This window comes from Amblyomma mixtum, chromosome 9 (assembly GCF_055824585.1).
Source record: "Amblyomma mixtum isolate Tamu chromosome 9, ASM5582458v1, whole genome shotgun sequence".
Taxonomy (NCBI): Eukaryota; Metazoa; Arthropoda; class Arachnida; order Ixodida; family Ixodidae; genus Amblyomma; species Amblyomma mixtum.
Window position 1 is genome coordinate 65,961,553 of NC_143020.1, and position 21,011 is coordinate 65,982,563.

General features: G+C 47.0%; 1 protein-coding gene across 1 annotated transcript; it reads right to left on the reverse strand.

Moving 5' to 3' along the window:
- Positions 1-9,346: 9,346 nt before the first annotated feature.
- On the reverse strand, positions 9,347-17,671 carry LOC149329420 (TNF receptor-associated factor 6-like). Its single transcript, XM_089562214.1, has 2 exons — positions 17,375-17,671; positions 9,347-10,726 (listed from the first exon to the last, which is right to left on the reverse strand). The coding sequence occupies exons 1-2, from the start codon at positions 17,657-17,659 to the stop codon at positions 9,698-9,700; spliced, it is 1,314 nt and encodes a 437-aa protein (XP_089418340.1). The 5' UTR covers positions 17,660-17,671; the 3' UTR covers positions 9,347-9,697.
- Positions 17,672-21,011: the final 3,340 nt, after the last annotated feature.

Consider the following 21,011-nt stretch of genomic DNA (forward strand, 5'->3'; position numbering starts at 1 on the left):
ATATCAAACTATGCGTTATCGGTAGGCCTCGCGCGTGTAGCCAAAATCTGGCCTTTCGAGCGCTCTAGGCAGACGTGCGGACGACTGCACATCTTAAAATTTATTTAAAACGTATGGCGGTTAGTGAACAGTGCTGAACACCTTACGATATTCATTTTGCTTTCGTTTGACGAATCGTTTACAAGTATTACGGCCCGACTGCTGTCCTTAACTTAAGCGGAATCCTTTTCGTTAGCCGCCACGTTTCTGCCCCGTAGGTGAGTACCGGGAAGATACAGCTGTTGTTTCTTACCAATCGAGACCAATCCGATTAAAATGGTCATAAGGATTGTCATACATTGAATAAGACCAGCCCGTCGCGGTATCTCAGGTGTTACGGCGCTCGGCTGCTGACCTCAAAGACGCGGGTTCGATCCCGGCCGCGGCGGCTGAATTTCGATGAAGGCCAAATTCTAGAGGCCCGTGTGCTGTGCGATGTCAGTGCACGTTAAAGTACCCCAGGTGGTCGAAATTTCTGGAGCCCTTTACTACGGCGTCCCTCATAGCCTGAGTTGCTTCCGGACGTTATACCCCAATAAACCAAACCAATAAGACCAGCAGTCAACAATTAAGGCATTTTCCCGCGTTCACACATGTGCCAGGTGGTGACTTATTTGTGGTCGGGACTGTTAGTCCTGGTCAAAATAAACTGCTGCTTACTCGGTGCTACGGGCGCGAGATGCCAATATGCCCTAATGAAAATGGTCTAAAGACAGTCTACAGACTTCTTACAGACTCTATTGCGTTCCGGTAGATATTTAGTGTTGTCTATTCACAATCTACAGACTGTCTATCAACCAAAGTCTATTAAAAGTATATGGCCATAGATCCACAGATTCTCTATAGACCATTTATAGCATCTGTATTGTCTACAGACTGTTCTCTTGGATTTGTCTACAGTCTACAGACATTGTAGACAGATGTCTATAGGCAGTCTATAGAACGCCTAGAAAAAAGTTTTGTAAGGGTGTCCAGCGGTGGGCAGGTCATCGAGTTCTTGAAAGACAGTCAACCGGAACCTCTGGGCGCCACAACCAGCTGGCCAGGCATGCCAGGTTGGAGATACCGGCTGAACAAGGTGCCGTCTTGAAGTATGAACAGGTGTACGGAGTCGTCGAGATTAGCAGAGGAAAGGAAAACAAAGAGCGGGCACAATGAAATTCCGCAGCACTGTCTACAACAGTGTGAAGGAAATCAAAAATGGCGAAAATAGAAGGTACCACGCCGTTCACACTGTACTCAGGGGAGTTTAAATGATAGCGAGATAAGCAACATCCTGCTGCAGAAGGCACGATGTATACTTTACTCTCATCGAGTACTCTTGCGGAGGGGATGGAAGCCAGCAAAGAAAGCAGTGGTCAGTGGTGGCTAGGAGGCCATTCCGCTGTAGAATGCGGGGCAATACCAGCTATAACTATTCTATAATAGGCTTCGCTGTAAAAAAGAAAAACAACTATTTCCTACAGTTTGGATCCGAACCCTCCACCTACCCTTTTCGCGTACGGTTCTCTACGGACTGTGCTGCAGCTGTGCATGTCCAGTCTTCCACTTACCAGTGATCATGATCTCGCTTGAGTCCCAAAGGGCTCTGGTGAAACGTCCTAGAGACGGGGCATTGTCATGCGGTGTCCCGGACTAGGGACGCCGACCATGTAGCGGGGCCACTCTGTGGCTCCCAACCTCTATTTCAGTAATTAAAAGTTTTCACCACCACCACCACCACCGTGTAGCCTAACTTTGAGGTTGCCTATAAGTGCCACCCTCAACCATAGCGGCGGATGTGGAACGTCATATATAGAGGCCGGATTTTTAGGCACTAAAAACACGTTTTAGGCGCCATAAATAGGCGGCTAAAATTGCATTTTAGGCACCTAACGGAAAAAAATAGGCAGTATAAACTTTATCAAAAGTTCACACAGTTCCGAACTTCAGCGCCCAATATCTGCCGTAAAATAAAACAACAACACAGCAGGAATTATTTGGGACCTTAAGCAAGGTGCGAACATTAGAAGTCATTTTTTTTTGTTTGAGTCATTTACTCTATGATTTGAGTGCACGAATGCGTTTTCGTATGCACGCACGACTTCCAGCTGTCTAGTGTGGCCTGCTCCACCACGATTACCGCCAAATGCCATTTGATGAAGATGGCATGCGGCTGGGGCACAAGGAACGAAAATAAGGCAGGTTACCCAGGTGCAAATTTTAATCTGGTAAACTGTTTCCAGCAGGTTTATGGAACATTTTACAGTTGCTTTCAAATGGAACCAATGGGAATTATTTGGACGAACCTATAACTTACTCCGTATAGACCTCCTCCATGTTTGCAAACAAGCGAGGTGGCGCTGCCGTCGCTAGCGGGCTCGCGGTAGGCAAGAGGCCAGGGAGTGGCGTCGCTTTGAGGTGGTGCAGCGCCGGTTTCAGGGCTTGTAGGCGCGTATTGAGTTTCTGAGAATTATGAAAATGGTTGATGCTTTCAACTTAGTATTCCTGGAAGTACACGGGCTCGCGTTGGCCATGAACGGCGTATTTCGCCACAGTGTGTATTGTATTATAGCTAGAAAGCGTTTCTGCGGTTGGTTTCTGCCCTAGGCATTGAATAAAATAATGTTTTTGACACTCTGCACTAGCAAGAATTATTTTGCCTCGGGACATGGTGAGGGAAGCACTGGCGTTTTTTCGGCAGAGCCGACGCACGCTCACCGTCTGTTGACATACGTGTCGCGCAGTGCCAAAAGGGGAGACAGCGTCGATCGTGTCCCGATCTCATCTGTCTCGCGTAACAGTTTAGCCGTCAGATCAGGCGCCAGCCAGGCCGCCTTCCCTCCTTTTTAAACCGGTCGATTTGGTGAAAAGTTTGGATTCCTGAAATTATATTCTTTCCTAGACCTGAGTCTTCTGTATGGTTACGAAAAATTATAGCCAAATATTCAGTAGAAATTCATAAAATTACTGTTTTTGGATCTGTGGTCATCAAAAATTGTGAGGTAATGGGGTTTCTGATGGCCCTGGTACGTTGCGAATTCTGCGGGTTTCCGACGACGGAGCACCACAATGGTAGTATCACTGCGAAGAAGAGGAATCAGAAGTTTCGCTGATTTCTGTGCCGCATTTCTTTGACCAAAGCGGATGCGAAGAGGCCAGAAACAAGGGAATAAACTTAAAGGTTTGTTTTGTGATCTACCACATATTCTGATTGGCATCACTCACCCCTTCGTAAATTTGTAGCGTATGGAAATAGAATGATTTTATTTGTCGCGAACGATTCCAGAGACGTTGAGGAGTGCAATAAATCTCTCGATTTTTTTCCTACGGTAGCAATAGTATGCTAGTTATTTTTATAAGAAAGGTACTGAGAATGTAAAAAAAAAAGTAATACCGCCATCATAGAGAATAGGGCTTTGGGAACATGCTGGCATAAAAAATTTCCGCACTTTCTACTTAATTATTCAAGACCAGGGGTGACCTGACGAGGGTGTTAATTATAATTATCCGAATACTTTACCAGGTATAGCTGAAAATAGAACGCATTACTGAAATTAGCAGAGCAATTTCATATTTGCACCAAATTTGGTTACATCTCTCATGCATCAATAACGAAAACACTTTTCATTGCCTCATCCCCTGTCAATCTCGCTACGTGCCTCTGTTGGTAAACCCGCCTGCGGTTGCTTTTTTCCAAACAGGCTTCACGATCATGTATTACTTCATGAAGCAGCTTAAAACACATGCATGATGCAATGAAAAGCATATGGTTTCTATCACACTTAAAGTACGCTGTTCGAAGCAAGCCAACTTGACCGCTCAAGATTATCACAACTCACCAGATTTCTTTCTACTAGAACCAAATAATTATGTAAGTCGTGTTAAGAAATAGTTTGAAGTATGTATTAAATGCCCTCGTATAACTTCTACACACGTTAAAACATGCTGTGATATCAACAAAATAACGCACTCCTTGGTGGAGAGTGACCCTGCCGGCGCCCGTGCACACCAGCCCAGGGTACGTGCGCAGCTACATATATGCTTTTTCTTTTCCTTGTGCAATTTTAAGCATACTATGCATGCTGTTGTTCACGTGAATGAGCACGGCAATTTCCCTGCAATGAAGTACGTTGACTGGCAGCGCCGGTCGACACCCAGACTTCGCGCTTTTACTACCGCGGCCCATTTCTTAATGCCATATTTATATGCGAGAAACCTATGAAGGCTAATCTAATTTCCGTTTTACGATACTAAGTGGATCCAACAGCGACGCAGCTGGTCAGTACATGCTGCTTCTGCAGTGCGCAGCCACGATGCAGCCGCCGGTAGCTGCGGCAGCTGCGGTAGGCACGGGCAGGCGGAACCTGTTTTGCCTACCATGCGAAAGTCGCTACTGTCATCAGCGCCACCGCATCTCCGTGACGTCGCGGGGTGAAGGAGGTCTATACTTTCCGAAATGTGGTGCCATCTGGTCAACTACCACTTTAACAGCCAAAGTGATCAACAAGCTGCCACGATAAAATGGCAGAAAATAGGAAAAAGGTTGCTGCGATATTTTCGGCTGGCGTGGTTGGTATTGTGTACACAGCCGGCGTAGATGCAGTGTTCACCACAGCCAACTGACGAGGTCATCTAATCTTGCCACGTGTGTGTTCTACTCAAAACCGAAATGGATTCGAAAGCAAACAGAATCTGAAAACAAAACCACTGAGTATTTCAGGCCCCTTTTCTGTAAAATAGGGCATTTTTAGGCACCGACGTCAGAAATAGGCATTTATAGGCACTGACACCCAAAATAGGAATTTATAGGCGCTATAAAAAGAGTATTAAACATATTGTCAGCAGCTAATTCATGCTCATATGTAAAAATGGTGCGCCTACGAAGCGTTGAAAAAAATAGGCATTTGCCTAAAATCCGATCTCTAGTCATATAATACCCTAAGTGTCGCGTCGGACGCGATCCAATGGTGGGGCGGCAGTTATGGGAATACCGTTATGCTACGTATGGCATTAGGACGACCGACCGGAATCGGGACCATCATCAGGCTGTTAAGCATAAAATGGAAAGAAAATCAGGGACGCGGAAGATATGCGAGTGAAGGAACCCAAGCGTGATATAAACCAGGGGAAAAATAGGGGATATCTTATATTTACGCGTGGTGTTTATAATGAACGCATATTACAATATATTTTTACCTGAACAATAACTGATTACAAAACAGATTAAAAAGTGATGACACGTCAATATAAGCGACCACATGTCAGAGTAGGCAACCAAACATCTATACTTTAATGCATGCAACGGTGACATGCTATACTGGGTGTTTCACCGAAGACTTTACCCAATTCTTAAAAACAGGGTATTTTTTTAAAATAGGGCCTTCTTCGGTGCAGCCTTCTCAGCGGTGATCTGCATAAGAATAGAGCTAAAACGTACAACTAGCAGGCTATTTAATTTATGTTTAATAGTTAACTTTTTAACTACTTCTGTTAAGCTCCTTAATTATACTTAATTATTAGGAGGCTGATCGTTCGCCGTCAGTAATGTCCATATGAGTTCGTAGAATTTCGAAAACGTAGTTAACCTCAGCACTGTAGCCTAACAACATTTGCCTTCATCGTGCCAAAATACACGCGCTTTCGAGAAGCTTGAAGGCAAAGCAACCTCTCCAGTGCACGCCACTCGTCGAAACTGAAAATTTGATAGGCCTCAGCGCCGAGGGTAACCGCGTTTTCGAAATTCTAAAAATTGATGTGAATATTAATTACGGTGGGCTACGCGTTACTCAGTAATTAAGAATCCTCACAGTAATATTTCAAAAGTTAACTATTCAATATTAATTAACGTGTCTTAGCTGTATTCCGATATACTACACCGCTGACAATGCTACGCCAACAAAGTAATTTAGTAACTCACAAAGCCTATTTTTAAACATTGCGTAAAGCCTTAGGTGAAACGCCAGGTATAATGTATGCAACGGCGTCAATGTCAAGCGAAGCAGTGAGGATACAGAGTCTGAGACAACGAAAGAGCTGTGCTCGAATCTCGCGTTAGGGAGCATCGTAATGTTGCTTATAGTTTTTTTCGCCACAATATTTTACGCTTAGATTACGCACGTTGTGCTCAGTAGTAGAATGGAAAGTTGGGCGAGTTGGTATGCGTTCATTTTTGATGTAAAAACAACGCAAATGGACGGAAGTCAATTCAGGAGAGCAAGCTGCCGGGCTTGGTGGTGATGCATTTTCTGAAGAAGTTAGTGCAAAAAACGGACAAGTGACAGAAAGAAAAGACACACAAGACATTCACGAGCGTGAATATCTTGCGTGTCTTTTCTTTTTCTCCCATGTCCGTTTTTTTGAGCCAACTTCTTCAGGAAACGGAAGACAAAGATGACGGAAACCACACGGACGAGCGCTGACTCCATCTATTTTTTATTCAGCAAATAACCTACATTTATCGTTTAAAAAAGTCACATGGTCTGACATCGCGCGCGCACGTGCCCTGGGTACACCAGTCTAAGAACTACATCATGAGTCAATAATAAAAGCCTTACAGCTCGATTTCAGAACACCGTGGCTAAACGAAAAAACACGAGACAGCCCGAAAAAAAAAAGAAACGAAAAGCCCAATAAAACCATCACGTGTTATCAAGAAACGAGACCTCTTTATCTACCATGAATACGGAAGCCTGACTGACGCATTCACCCCGTCTTTTCCGAATATGGTATGCCTCAATGAGCTCCCTGGTCGTCTTATCTTTATGGCGAAATAAAGGCGTGTGTGCGCGAATAAAGGTCTGCACACTTTCTTATTTTCATTCTTGTGAGTTTTTGCAGTGCTCTCTTAGATGTTAATAGTTTGAATCTGAAAGCAAACGAAAATGCTCTTTAAGTCGAATATTGATACATCGGCGGTCTGTCCTATACCGGGTGTTTCACCTAAGACTTTCTGCAATTTTTAAAAATAAGCTATTTGAATTAGATGCGCGCTTTTTCCGGCATAGCATTGTCAGTGGTGTAGTACATCATAATGCAGCTAAGACGTGTTAACTAGCAGGTTTGTTAACCAATATTTAATAGTTAAGTTTTAAACTATTACCGTTGGGCTCCTTAATTATTGAGAGGCATGTAGCCCACCGTAAGTAATGTCCATATCCGTTTTTAGAATTTCGAGAACGCGATTATCCTCGGCGCTGTGGCCCAACAAAGTTTGGCTATTTCGACGAGTTAGGTTCACTGGAGAGGTTGCTTTGCCTGCAAGCTTCTCAAACCACATGTATTTTGGCGCGATGTAGGCGAAATTTGTTGGGCCACAGCGCCGAGGATAATCGCGTTCTCGAAATTCTAAAAACGGATATGGACATTACTTACGGTGGGCTACATGCCTCTCAATAATTAAGGAGGCCAACGGTAATAGTTTAAAAGTTAACTATGAAATATTGGTTAACAAGCCTGCTAGTTAGCACGTCTTAGCTGCATTATGATGTACTACACCGCTGACAATGCTATGCCAGAAAAAGCGCGCATCTAATCCAAATAGCTTATTTTTAAAAATTGCAGAAAGTCTTAGGTGAAACACCCTGTATATACTTTTTCACATGAAAGGGGAAGTTCATACACAACTGAACATGCGCACTCTACACATCTTGATCTATGTGAAACCAGACAACGAACTGAGCTCATTCTTGGCACGTTGTCATGGCGGTTCCCTATCATGTGGCAAAGCCCCCCCCCCCCCCCCCCCCCCTTGTGTGGCGCAGAAAACACCACATTCACGTCAAATCAGCCCGCCACCTTTTTTAGATTATTGGCCGGTCGGTGCACATACGGAATAACTGCACACTTTTTTTCCGTTCTGTCTTTCCCGTTTTTTAGCTATAAATGTCTGTTTTTTTTTCTGAATAAAAATAGTTGTGAGTCAGCGCTCGTCCGTGTGGTTTCCTTCATCTTTGTCTTCCGTCCCTTTGCGCTTTTGTCCACCAAAAATGAACCTTCTGCTCAGTTTCGATGCTTTATTTTAACGAAGCGGAGATAGTCGAGCGCAATGCCTATTCGGTTGGGGTGGAACGACCCTTCCATCTTGACCAGGGCATGAGAAATATAACGGCACCTGAGCAACTTTTACGAAGACAGCCTTCATTTTTATATTTTCCTAAATATGCAGTCCTGTTTTCATAAGGCGAATTCTATAAAATCAATCAATGACAGAAAAAAAAACATTCGTCTTTCCGGTTGTGAATGATTGGTTTGTTGGGGTTTAACGTCCCAAAGCGAGTGAGGCTATGAGAGACACCGTAGTGAAAGGCTCGGGGAATTTCGACCACCTGGGGTTCTTTAACGTGCGCTGACATCGCACAGCACACGAGCCTCTAGAATTTCGCCTTCAAGAAATTCAGCCGCCGCGGCCGGGATCGAACCCGCGTCTTTCGGGCCAGCAGCCGAGCGCCGTAACCACTGAGCCACCGCGGCGGCGGTTGTGAATGAGCGCCTTGCCAATGTTCAACTAAAAGTCGCTCGAAGCCGTCTGATTATTTGGAGCCTGGGATTGGGACAACGCGATAGATCAGTTCGTGTGCTGGAAGTTTTTTATCTCTCGGATCAACGTGAGAAAGTGCACATTGGTAGCAAGATCAAGTGCAGAGTTAAACGGCTGCGAGTTTTTAATCTCCTGTTCCTGAGAAATTTGCTCGGGCACGAATGTTCGCATTCTCCGAAACACCTTACACGTGGCAAGCTTATTTCGCCACTGGAAAATACTTCTCAAAGGCTAGGTGAGAAATGAATGAAGCCTGCCTATCGTCCCCAAAATGGCCATTATTTCCGTCACACCTCAGGCGGCTACTAGCGGCCGGTTTGAGTACCGCGGTAGAACAGCCATAGCTTCCCGTATGAAGGGCAAGAAATGGGGCATAGAACCACCTTGTGCTACATTGCGGTGTTTGACAAAAAGCTTTGAAACTCGTGGCACACCAACGGTCATCAAATAAGTAATTCCACAATGTGAATGTACCTTCTTTAAATACTCTCTTCTAATTTGTAGCCAAAAATAAAAGCCGCATTTTGAAGCCCCGCGGCCTTTTCTTTCATTACGCACCATAAAACCGTTCCATACGTATCATGTACCATTTCCCAGAAACTAAAGGGGTTATTGACTCCACCTGCCACTTCAGCCAAACTTTCCCCTTTTCAGATGGACTATCGTAGTCTTTTTGAAGCTGCTGCAAAACAAAACACTCGGTGATAAAACAGTGCTTAGAATACCACTTTGTTTCCACACTCACTTTTATTGGGTAAGAAATACTGCGGCAGGTTTCGAGCCGTCGCGTGGCTCCCGGCGGTGGCCACGGATGACCTTCAGCCGCAGCGAGGTCAAACAGATGGAGCGCCGTTTCCATGGCAACCGTTTCAGCCGTGCTCCACAAGGCTCCACGCTGCGTATGCAACCTGCCCGGTCTAACCTGAGCTAAACCTCAGGAAATGTTTTGTCTATTAAACACTTCCTTTATATTAGACCCAAGCACAATAGAACAGGTGCACTGAACGCAGTTCAGCAAAGAAGTGATCAAGACGGATGAAATTGTTTGCACTGCATAGCATCAGGATTAAAAACAAATACCTAAAATAAATATCCACTAGAAACAAACAGTTTCCGTTTATTACTTACTGCAAGCGCGACTCACGGCATAATTTCCCACTTAATCCGAATCTTGTCATCGAATACGAAACCGTACTGCCTGATAGAGCGCAGAGTAAACGACGGATCATCGAAAACAATCGCCCTGTTAGTTGATGACATGGGCTTTCGCATGTAGTCAGATGGAAGGCGTGGCTTAATTTCAATGATGCGCAGGGCCTCTTTTCGTGGGTGCATGACGCGCAGACGTATTTTGTGCTGGAATGGCCACTCGACAGCGTCGTCGTTTTGGCCTTTCCGCAAGCGGAGAAGCGCATGCAGATGCACACATTCGCCATCTTTACTGAAGTAGACTCCAGGTGACATGCAGTAGCCACACAGGTATACCTGCTCGCTCTCGTAGCCAGCGAGGCCATCTCTCAGAGCTTTTTCTTCGAGCGATTTGATTCCTTTGACATCGAAGATAGTATGCTCTGCTCGTAGTCCATCGGATCGAAGCAATGTTTTAATGCGGTCCAGTGTCTTCTCGCTGTTCAGTAGAGTTCCAAACTTAATTTCTTGAACTGATAGCAGAATCCGTGAGCAGTGCTCAGAGCTCTGTCTGATTACTCTTAAGAACCCACCATGAAGCGTTTTTTCCAGTTCATTTGTTGTCAGACTGCCCTGAAACCTTCTCGTAACTTGCGTCAGTTCATCTTTGAGCGCTTCTTTAAAGGTTTTTATCTCGTGAGACATTTCGTTCAGTCTATCACGTTGGCACTGAACATCAATAACCAGCTGCCTTAGATGCTCTCTCATTTCCACCGCCTGCTCCTGAATAACTCGTTGGAAGGAGTTTGAAACTTCTGCATCTTCCGTGTTGCTGGGCTGATGGCGAGATTCTCGTGCAAGAGGCATCGAGGCCGTTGCACAGTTCGATCTCAGGTGTGAGCACACATCGCTGCAAAGAACCGAGGCCGGACACTTGGGGCACCGTGCAGGGTGGTGTCGACATTCTCGCTGGAAATGCTGGGGAATCTGGGAAGCTGCCAGCACGGTCTCACAGCCGTTGTCTTCGTTCCAGCACCTAACCTGCAAATGATAAAACAGAACGTTGCTGAAGAAAACTGAATCTGCCGTAACTCGCCGGCTGGACTCTCCGATGAGCTATACCTTCCTTCCTGTTTTGCGCCGGCGGCCGTTTTGGTGAAGATTACGTACTGAAACCTTCTACATTAGCCGCTCGCATGGAATTGCAGGAATATGGAGTACATACGGTGCGGATAAGTATATAGAAGTCCATATCTTGTCTGCACAGAGCCCATAAGCATTCCACGTAATTTCCATAAGATTTCTATACCTTGTACATGAAGTCATGGAGAGTCCGCAAATTTCCATACGCCCTTCCATATAGACCATACAGACTCCCTAAGCTCCGTACTTATTCCATGATGTCACGTTGTAGTGACGGCAGTCCAGCGGTCAGGAAGGCACCAATAAGACTTGGAAACGAAGCTCTGTATTTGGGCTGACTTGCGCCCGCAAAAGAACTGAATCACTGGGCAGCGGCGTAAGCAACAAACGTGCTCATTAGTCGTAGAACTGCGAATGCCCGCCGCTCGCTGCATCGCTCAATTTAAAGCCGGCAAGGAAACTTCGAGATAATCGGTCAAAATCATCTACAGTAATCTGGAAAAACGTACATGCTGTTCTTCAAGGCTGTGATCAATGGAGACTAGTACGGTCCTTCTCGCGTCACAAACAAAAATGATAACGCCCCGTTCCTGCGGCCTCAGCGCGAACGAATGGACTCAACAATCATACGTGGCATTTGTTCTTATGGAACAGGACTAGTCCGCTCATCGAATTATAAGACTCGTGATGTGGAAACTTTCAGTAGGTTTATTCAACTTCTTAGAGGCAGTTGCCTAACATTACAGTATAGTTTCATGTGAAAAATAATAACAGTGCTAAAGCTCTTCTTGCAAGCATTCCAAAAGCATGAGTGCCAACTCGTCCCAACTGGCATTTCCAAGCAGAACCTACAGAACAGATCATCGATAGTAGTGACTTTTCGCAGAGGTAGCACTGATGGCTAGCGCACAGGGCGCAATCGCCAAGCCAGCATGCGTACACTAAGCTGATTCTATGGAACCACGGAAGTGTTTCTAAAATACTAAGTTATCTTATTACACTTCGTCTTGTACTTCTGGCTCGTCTCCGACGTAGTTCCAGGAGGCGGTCGGCTGCAGTCATACTGACGGTATAGTGTTTTATGCGAAGCATATTAACGTAGGTTTCGTAAAGCCCCTGAAAAAACTAAAGTAGCGACAAGACGCCCTCCCTCTTCTCTCCTCCTCCCCCGCGCGCGGGGCGAACGACTTTTGTTTTCTTTGTGATTTCATGTGACTGCGGTGGCGACCTCTAGCCCGCTCCGAAGGAACTAACGCTCCTTTTCAATTCGTTGCGCTGGATTCCCGTACTTGCCGAGTTCTTCTCTATGTCTCCGCATTAACCGTGCGTTCCGCTGCATAAATACATCGGTGACTTAGGAGTAACATTTGCATGCTTCACTGAATCGTCTAAAGGCAAAAATGAGCACGCGTAGATGGACTGTTTTGGTAGAGCCGCACGCGCAACGTGTCCGGGTGCGCCGGGCTTTATGCGGCGTGCCAAGTTTGACATCGAGAGTGGGGCGTGCATTGAACGTGACCGTGAATCACGAGGCCGTAGAATGAAATTGCGGTGATCTGTTTTGGTGAAGAGTATGCAAACAGAACGACCGTCCCCGCGGGAACGCTGGACGTGCTACAACGGATGCACAGGCTTGACATTCTAAAAGGCATTCTTAATGCCCGTGGTTCATCCGCTCTTCTAGTGGCTTTTAGTTTTGGTCTGCTGCAGTGTATCGCGGACCAGGTAAGACGCTTCAGGGAGTGCTCGAAATACGGTATGAAGGCCACGCTACGTGTGTACTTATCTGTGCCTCCCATAATGTTCTTTTGCTTGCATGAACTGTAACGATATAGACTCCCGCATTAAAATTTTCTTTGGAATAGTTAGTTAGTAAGGAGAAAACCTACCTCGCAAATATCCTTCGCCTGCCAGCAATGGGATAATAAAGTTCTTTATAAATGTTTCATCGGTATCAGTCATTTAGTGAAAAGCAAAACCTACCTCGCCTTTAACACATCTGTCCGATAATCTTCCATATTCGTATAGTCGGTATTAGAGCACTGCACGGGCCTTAATTATTCACGCGTCCCGAGCACGTCAACCTTTTTCGTTACCCGCCCCAGCTGGGCCCGATTTTTTCGATATAGGCCCGAACCCGGCCCGCGAGGTATAGACATGCCCGGCTCAGGCTCGGAAACAGCCCGAGTACTAAATGCACATCGGTAAAGCGAAAGCCTTTTGTTATACGGATCTCATTAAAAAAAAAGCGGCTACAAAACTTTTAAAGACTGAGATAATGGAAGCCTCACTGTGGGCAACGTTAACAAAAAAAAAAGTTTTAGCATTAATCAAATCAAATCAAATCGTCTTTATTTTCTCTCTCAAGGAGAAAAGGGGGTGACGGGTAAAAGCCGCATAACTGCGGCTTGATTTGATTTGATTTTGATTTGACAAAGCCCGGCCCCCTCTATGTACAGTTCGGCAGTAGTGCTCGTGCACATACAGAATTCAATTTCACACTTCATCTCACAGACCTAAAATTTGCACCCTTCAGAACAAAAACACTCCAAATGAAAGCACATGCAGTTTTAAATACATTCGAAACACACATTCTAGAACACATCAGGTTTTAAACACAAAAAATTCAAACACACTAAGATTAAAACACGTGTTATCAAAAGAGGTTATCACAGATTTGATCGCATTCGTAGCCTTCTCCTAACTAGTTAGGCGTCAAGGGGAAGCGAGAACGCGGAAGTGATGTTACAAAGTATGTGACAGGAAACGCGCGACCCACTTACGATGGGCACTATCACGCATACCCACAGCTACTGGTCATATTTCGAGAGTAAACGCAAGCCAGCGCGCTAGCTGGTGTTTCCACCAGCGGTTCCTACGGTGCCTTGACGATGCATATCGGCGCGATAATTTTCTTTTTGTCTTTTTCTTTAATATATATATATCACCATGTATATTGTGGTGGTAAATAAATATCAAATATCAAATATAGATATATATAATATACACGCACGCACGCACGCGCGCGACTGCAGAATGTAACGCGTGCGCTTCACCATGTCAGAGCGCAGTTTGATCTGCGCTTATAGTACGCATGTATGTCTAACTGCGGCATGCGCTCAAATTTAAGGAACGTCACTCTAGAGTTAGACGTGTGCCTCGCGTCACTTACACGTTTGCGTGCGTGCAACCACGATGCGCTCAACGCAAGCGCCCTTATGTCGAGCTTACTGCGGCCATACGCTCGATCGCGAACAAACCACTGCACAGCGTAGCTTGAAAAAAAGAAGGAAAACTCAGCAGCTATTGAAAGCACGTCCCTTACGTCGCAAAGTCTGGTCGATGGCGTTGCGTTAAAATTCGCCCGGCCAATTCTGTGTAACCAAACCTTCCTCCGGCCCGCGTCGGTTTTCGATGATGGGATCGCGAAGAACCGCTTTCCACCGTCGTGACGGTTCTTGCACCCGAAGGCACAGCAGCCCGTTATGCCGCACAGATAGTCGGCTTGAAGTTAGGTGACTGACACACGTTCCGAGCAAAACAAAAGCCGCTGTACTTCACAGCAAGCAAAAGCGCAGTGTCCGCAACGACGCCTGCCGAACCTACGGTGCGCGGTTGGAGCGGACAATATGGCGTCTGCGGCGGCGAAAAGCGCCGGTTTAAAGGACTTTTGCGCGCGAAACCATCGACCAATGGGAAGAGGCGACAGGCGCAGGAGAGGGAGAGGCGGCGTTCTGCAAAGGTTGTCGCTACTTTAAAAATTTCCAGGGGCTTTAAGGTTTCGGGCCTTCGCGCGACGCCTGGCGGTGGCCACCATTAACCTTGAAGTGAGATCACATGATGTGACGTCGTGTGATGACGTCACACCGGCTGCAGATGGGGCCTCATATCGCGCCGTCGGGCGACCTCCACGCTTCGGTTCGCGCCGGCGCGCCACCATCGCTGCATCACGTGGTATGTGACGTCACGCCAGGGATGAAGCGGCGCGCGCCCGCCGTCGCGTCAGTCTCTTTGCCCGACACCGCGCCAGCGTCTTTGCGCCGGGCGTGTATGCGGTCAAGATGCCTCCAAACGCTAAGGACGTTAATATTAAGAATGCAAACGAAGGCTGCTTCGCATCCACTGGGCTTAACCTTGATAAGCCTCCAACTTTTTAATAGACTATGCACTCTCATTAGGTGGGTGGCAGGAGGCACCCGCAGGCACTCGCAGACTTCGCAAACACTCACAGTGTTGTCACTCTTCTTTATTTCGTTTTTATGTTTTTTTGTTTTTTTTTTCAGTCTAAGACCCAAGGCGAACGAACGTGCCTCAGTGGTCTCCTGACTGAGAATATCCCGTCTTGTAGTAGGACTCTCAAGCAGCGCAGATAACTGGCAAAATATTGGAAACGTACTGGCAAAAGCCGGTCCCAGAAAGGTCCAGAGTGAAACCATCCATTTGCAATATTTGGCTGATTATCTTTTCTCCTTGGCTCTACCACTTGGCTGGATGTCGCGCGTGTGCTTTGGTGTAGAGTTGTTTTGAGGGCCTGATTTCACGTTTATTCCCGATGAAAAGCTGAGCTCGCTTTCAGTGTAAATGCCTCTTATCAGGCGCTGTGGTATTGGGCTAACAAACCAGAAAGGGCCTAGTTTTTAGCATATCATCATTTAACGAGCTACTAGCATGGGCATAATGCCCGGTGTGCCATGCAACTCGCTTGCAAAGAGTCTATTGCTGTTCTCTTTTAGGTCCCTTTAAAAAAAGTCTGCAGTAGTTGAAAAATACCCGGTTTAGGCGCCTGCTTGTGGAAACTGTTCGCAATTAAGCGGCGACCGAAACTGTGAACCTCACGCGCGGTAATATGTCTGAGCGGTATATGTGCAACGTATGCCATTTTTTGACGCGATAGCGTAGAAGGTATCTTTGCGCTTAAAAACAGGCGCCGGCGTGACTAGAAAAACCTGATTGGTCGAGAGGGTGGTGACGTAAGACATCAGTTTGGCTGCAACGAAAGAAAAGTGGTTAAGCCGAATGGAAGCGCTGTGAATTGGGTCAGGTGCCGGGCACGCTACGTTTACTCTACGGAGGATCGTTTGTTCAGTGGAATAAATGGAGCCTTTGTGCGAACACCTCCCACCGCACAGTCGGCGAATTACTTTACAGGGCGCTTAACTAATTATGATTACAAATTAGCGTCGCGTAATGACAATGATGTGTAAAAACTTGGAGATCAAAGAGGCGACCCGCTTTGGAGCGATGTGAAAGCAAAACACCCACATACTATATCGACGTACGTGGCTGTTCTGACGTATATGCGCTATACTGAAGTTCACGGCTATTTTGACGTCTAAGCATTTCTCGCGTTTAACTAACCAATTAGACCTCATGAACTAAATTTTTCCCAGGGCAACATTTTATCACGTGCTATCTGTCACAATCACACTTTCACACATTTACCTTCAGAGAACAACGTAATCGTGCGGACAAATTTGCAGACACTTTGCTGACGCGACCGAGCCACATAATGACTTTGCATTAAAAGAAAACTAAGTGTGGCAACAAGCATGTCGATGTCGGCCAAAGTGTGCGGGACGGAACCGCCAAGCGTCCACAGGCATCGACAGTACACTTAAATGTCTCCCAGCTTTCCTTTCTTCTCAAATGCCTCGTGAATAAGGCACTCGTAACGGCTACGAAAGGCGACTGCTTTCATCTTTACTTTGAGTCGATCCTCTTGGCAACTGCTTTTTTGTTCACATGCGAAATGAACTTCTCCTCATGCTATTGTACTCTTTCCGCGATATCACGCAGTTCTACATGCTTAGTCGAAGAGAATACTCCGGACCGCACAAGATGCTGAGCAAGATGGAGGAAGTAGCATGGCGGCAGTTGCAGGTGGGCACTTTTCCGAATCCAGCCGCGCTGAGTAGGTTCATGCCCGACTTCAATGACGGGAAATATAGGGCCTGTGGAAAACGAGCCACCTTAGCCCATATGATGTGGGCATGCGCCCAATCCCCACCTTTAGTGAATTGCAAATAGTCATGGGAGGTTTTGCTACGCAGCCAAGACCTCCAAGAACAAAAAGAGATCATCAGATATGCCTTCGAAGCCGCCCGGTCCCAGGGGATCTCGGCCGTCTGACAAGGACGGGATGGCGAGGCCGCCGTCCTGATTATCTGATATAAAAAAGTTTGTCTAAGCTAAGCTAAGCTCATGCTATCTTACGCTCACAGCGTCTACGCCGGGATTCTCGGCCGCCGTGGCCGGGATGGAATCCGCGTCATTGGGGTGTAGGGTTAGAGCCCATGTCATCAGTTAAAGCGCAGACAAATGACCGGGCAGATAAGATGAGATCCATGCAAGAAGCAGACTGTTAATAACAAAGGATCTAGTTTTCGTGTGCAGCTTAGAGTGTGCGTCGCGACCAAACTCCTCTTCCAATTCAAAAAACAAATTGAACGGTTCTCTGACGTCAAATCGTGAACTATTGGAAACAGCGCTTTTAAGTGAAAAGGTCTGTTGGGCAAACATTTCGGCTGTTTTCTCTGCTTCGCTTACCTCCCTCCGGAGCAGCTCTTCAGCAGGGAACTCCAACAGAGCGACGTCCTCATCCTCGTAGTGGTGGCCATCCAGCGGACACGCATGCGATCCATCCCGCCCGCACTGCTCGTAGCAGCACTCGCATACCACGTGTTTGCATGGTAGCAGGGCCGTTCTCTTCCTCACCAACCCGCAGGCGCCGCATATCCGATGTGGAGGCAGAGGTTTGACGAACTTCAGATCCATCCAGTCGAACTCAGGGGAAAACCCGTCTGTGGTATACTGCGCGCTTGCAGCAGGCATCGTTCTTGACCTACGCTCGTTGCACTGAGTGTCGCAGAAATGCGTATTCCGCCGGCACATAGATCGCAGTAACGTCTTTCCTTTTTTTCCCTCCGCGGTTGCTAGGGCGACAATCGCAGGCTTATCGGCTGCAGCTTTTGCCGCGTATCGCGAAATGCGCGCCGAGCGAAATCTGTCGCCGCTGGAGAGCTGTGTCACTCACACGTGTTGATCCCGTGCGGTAAAAAAAAAAAAAATATTATCAAGACTGAATGTTGTCTGATAGCTTTTGGTGCCGCCATCCGCCAAAACCCTTCCCAAGCTGATAAGTCCAGGCACGTCGCTAATTTAGAGCGAAAGCTATGCTGTCTCTTCAGGGGCGCGCTTCGTTCCTTTGCGCATTCGCACTGATTCAAATGATAAGCCCTGCTGAAAAACAGGCAGTGGTCTTGATTATCCTCAGTTAACTTGAAGCACTGATCCTCCTGGCCACGGCACCAGTTATGTTGAAACACTGGTCCTAGTCAGGGCACCAGTTAAGTTTCTCCTCCGGATCGTCGTCGGAATGGCCGGTTGGTATGATCGAAGGCTGGGTACTTCACGTCTTCTGCACTCGTCCGGCGACACGTTGCCGGTTGGGGCAGCCACTCCAAACTTCTTGATAGACAGAACTTATTTATTGAAGACGAGAACAAAAATAAAGGAAACAGGAGAAAAAGGCGGTTAAGAGAAAGGCTGTCTAAAAGCGGCCGAGACTGGGACTCGGCTCGCTCTCTGTTTGAAGCGGGTTTTGAATACCCTCGATAATTGGGCGGAGCTTTATCAAATCTGCTCTCACCCAAATCAAACCAATACTGCTGCGATGGCACGGTACATACAAGTTGGCGGAGCCCAGTGCTCGCCATAGCCCGACTCTGGCGGACCGCGCACTTTTCCTGGAACATTCGCACTTTTCGAGGCGCCAGCAAAGTCAAACTCCACAGCTTAACGCGACAGTCGGGTGGTTTCAGAAGGCGCGTACCTTATTGTCCCCCACCCCCACTTGAGAGCTCATCTCTTTTCAATGGGAAACGGTCGCCGACCCTCTGCAACCCTGACAAGGCTGTTCGCGGTCTGCTCCCCGTTTCCCGCGGCCTTGGAGAGCGCTCGAAGCGCGCGACGGACTGTCTCTATTCTCGACCCCTCCAGTCTTCCGACGGACACGGTAGTAATCGGCGAGAGGGGGAAAGAAGCTACTGGCGCCGTAGGCGTCTAGCTTGACATCCTCTCATGATACCACAACAAGGTTCACTGTTATAAGGAGGCTTTCTGGAATTCTTTTTCCCGTTAGTGACGTCATCACGAGGCAAGGCAGCAAGACCAGTTGTCTGACCAAGAACGTCATGCTTCAAGCTGTGGCAAGATGGGCTGCGAACCATAAGCTCTCATATCAAGGTTAATTTTATGTTAAATTCAGTTATTTTAACTCCACCGTATGGAGTGCACTCGAGAGGGCAGGGTTCGAATATAATAATATAGTATACATCAGTATCCACTAAAACAATTCAACTATTCAACACAAAGAATTCAGAACTTCGACTCTACGCCTTATGATGACAACGACACAATAGAAAGTACACGGCGGCGAAATATATGCACCGTTGCTTTTGCTTTATAACGAAGTCGATGTGGCCCGAAGACCTCTTTATTAAATCGTTGCTTAATTATATTCATAGGTTGGCTTGACCACATCCGTCGCATAGGAACGGGCCAGCGTAATACCGCGTTGATAGAGGAAAACCAATAAAGCTCTCAGTGCGCCGTCGATGTGTGCCGAGGGAGGCCAACACTTGTACCGAGTGCTGTCGAGGCGGTCACACAATTGTACACGTACCCAGTATGTCAGCCTGTGGGCAGAGCGCGCATTTCTACCCCAGCCAGCATGAGGTTCAGTGCCAGAAACAGGGCCTTGCAGGAGTAAAGTCGTTGATGAGAGGGAGAGGACAGTGGAGAATAGCGTCCATTTCTAAGTCATGGTTTCTATACGGGTTGCTGTGATGCTAACATGGACCATGGCCGGGCTAGAGGGGTGACGCGCGCTCTTCCTGACGGCCTGCGCGCCCGGCGAGGGAACAATAGGGTGGATTCTTGACGGCTCGTTGCTCCGCACGCCGCTTGGGGCGCTGCGACCCAACCCTACCTCTTCTCAGTAGACGCCTTGCCTCCGGCCGGAAAGAACGGACGGACAGGGTTCATCGCACGTGTTTTGCAAATACCGCAAACGTTCACCGGACACCAATGCACGTATTCGCTGCTGCCACGTTCTACCAAGTATAGTGGTTTTGGGACTTGATTTGTTTGATTTTCTCGACCCATTGCTGATTGTGTCGTTGAATTTTTCAGGGTGTTTCGTGTTAAATTGGTGCACGTGGGCTGATCGGAATCCACATGGTGTACTGCTGTGTGCCATTCTCCCGTTCACGTTCTGGGAAATGCCCAGGCGTGTCATTTCATCAGTTTCCAAGTGACGGAGAGTTGTGCGCCAAATGGCGAAAAAAACATTGCAAGGAAGGATTTAACGATCAACGAGAAGTTGCCGTCTACGGTCGTGTGTAGCCAGCATTTTCTATCGACCGAATACGCTCCAGAGTGCCGCATCAAGAAACTTTTGCCTGGTGCTGTCCCCACCGTTTTCGAAGGCTATCCGACCTACCTGGCGCCTCCCGCGAAAAATTCCCGCAAAGAACCTACAGCTCGGGACGTTCCTGCGCCCAAACAAACCAAGCGGAAAGCTGAGCAGCTTGAATCGCTGCCTGTGGACTGCAATCTGCCGGACTGCCTCAGCGAACGCACTCAAAGCGTTAGTACGCAAACCGCAACCAACGATGGCCAGCGAGCAAGCCGGTACCTTTCTATGATTTCAAAGCTTCGCTCTCAAATTTCATATCACCGTTCCCAGAGCCAGAAGTTAGTGGAAAAACTCCAGGCTAACTCCAGACTAACATTGCGCTCCAGGCTAACAATGCGCTCGTTGTGCTGAGTTTTCGCGCATTTTCTTTAACAGATAGACGAGGTCAGGCGCATCTTCCGGGTCGTTTTGGCGTGGAGTGATCCTTATATTCTGACCATAACGTGAAAAAGAGTATCGGTACCTGCTCAACTATTAAAAGCACAACTGTCATATCTTGTTGTGATTAATTATGGAGTTCTGATTTCGAAAGCGTATTGTGTAAAACCAAGCAGTAAATATATATCAATAAAGCAATCGTCGTTCCCACTCAGCATGATCGAACTACTTATTAAAAGTTGAACAAGGAGCTGCTCGAAAAAATTAAGTTGCTGCCAGGATTCGGGGCAATGCGATAAATAAGCTCCCGTGCCGTAGGCATCTTTA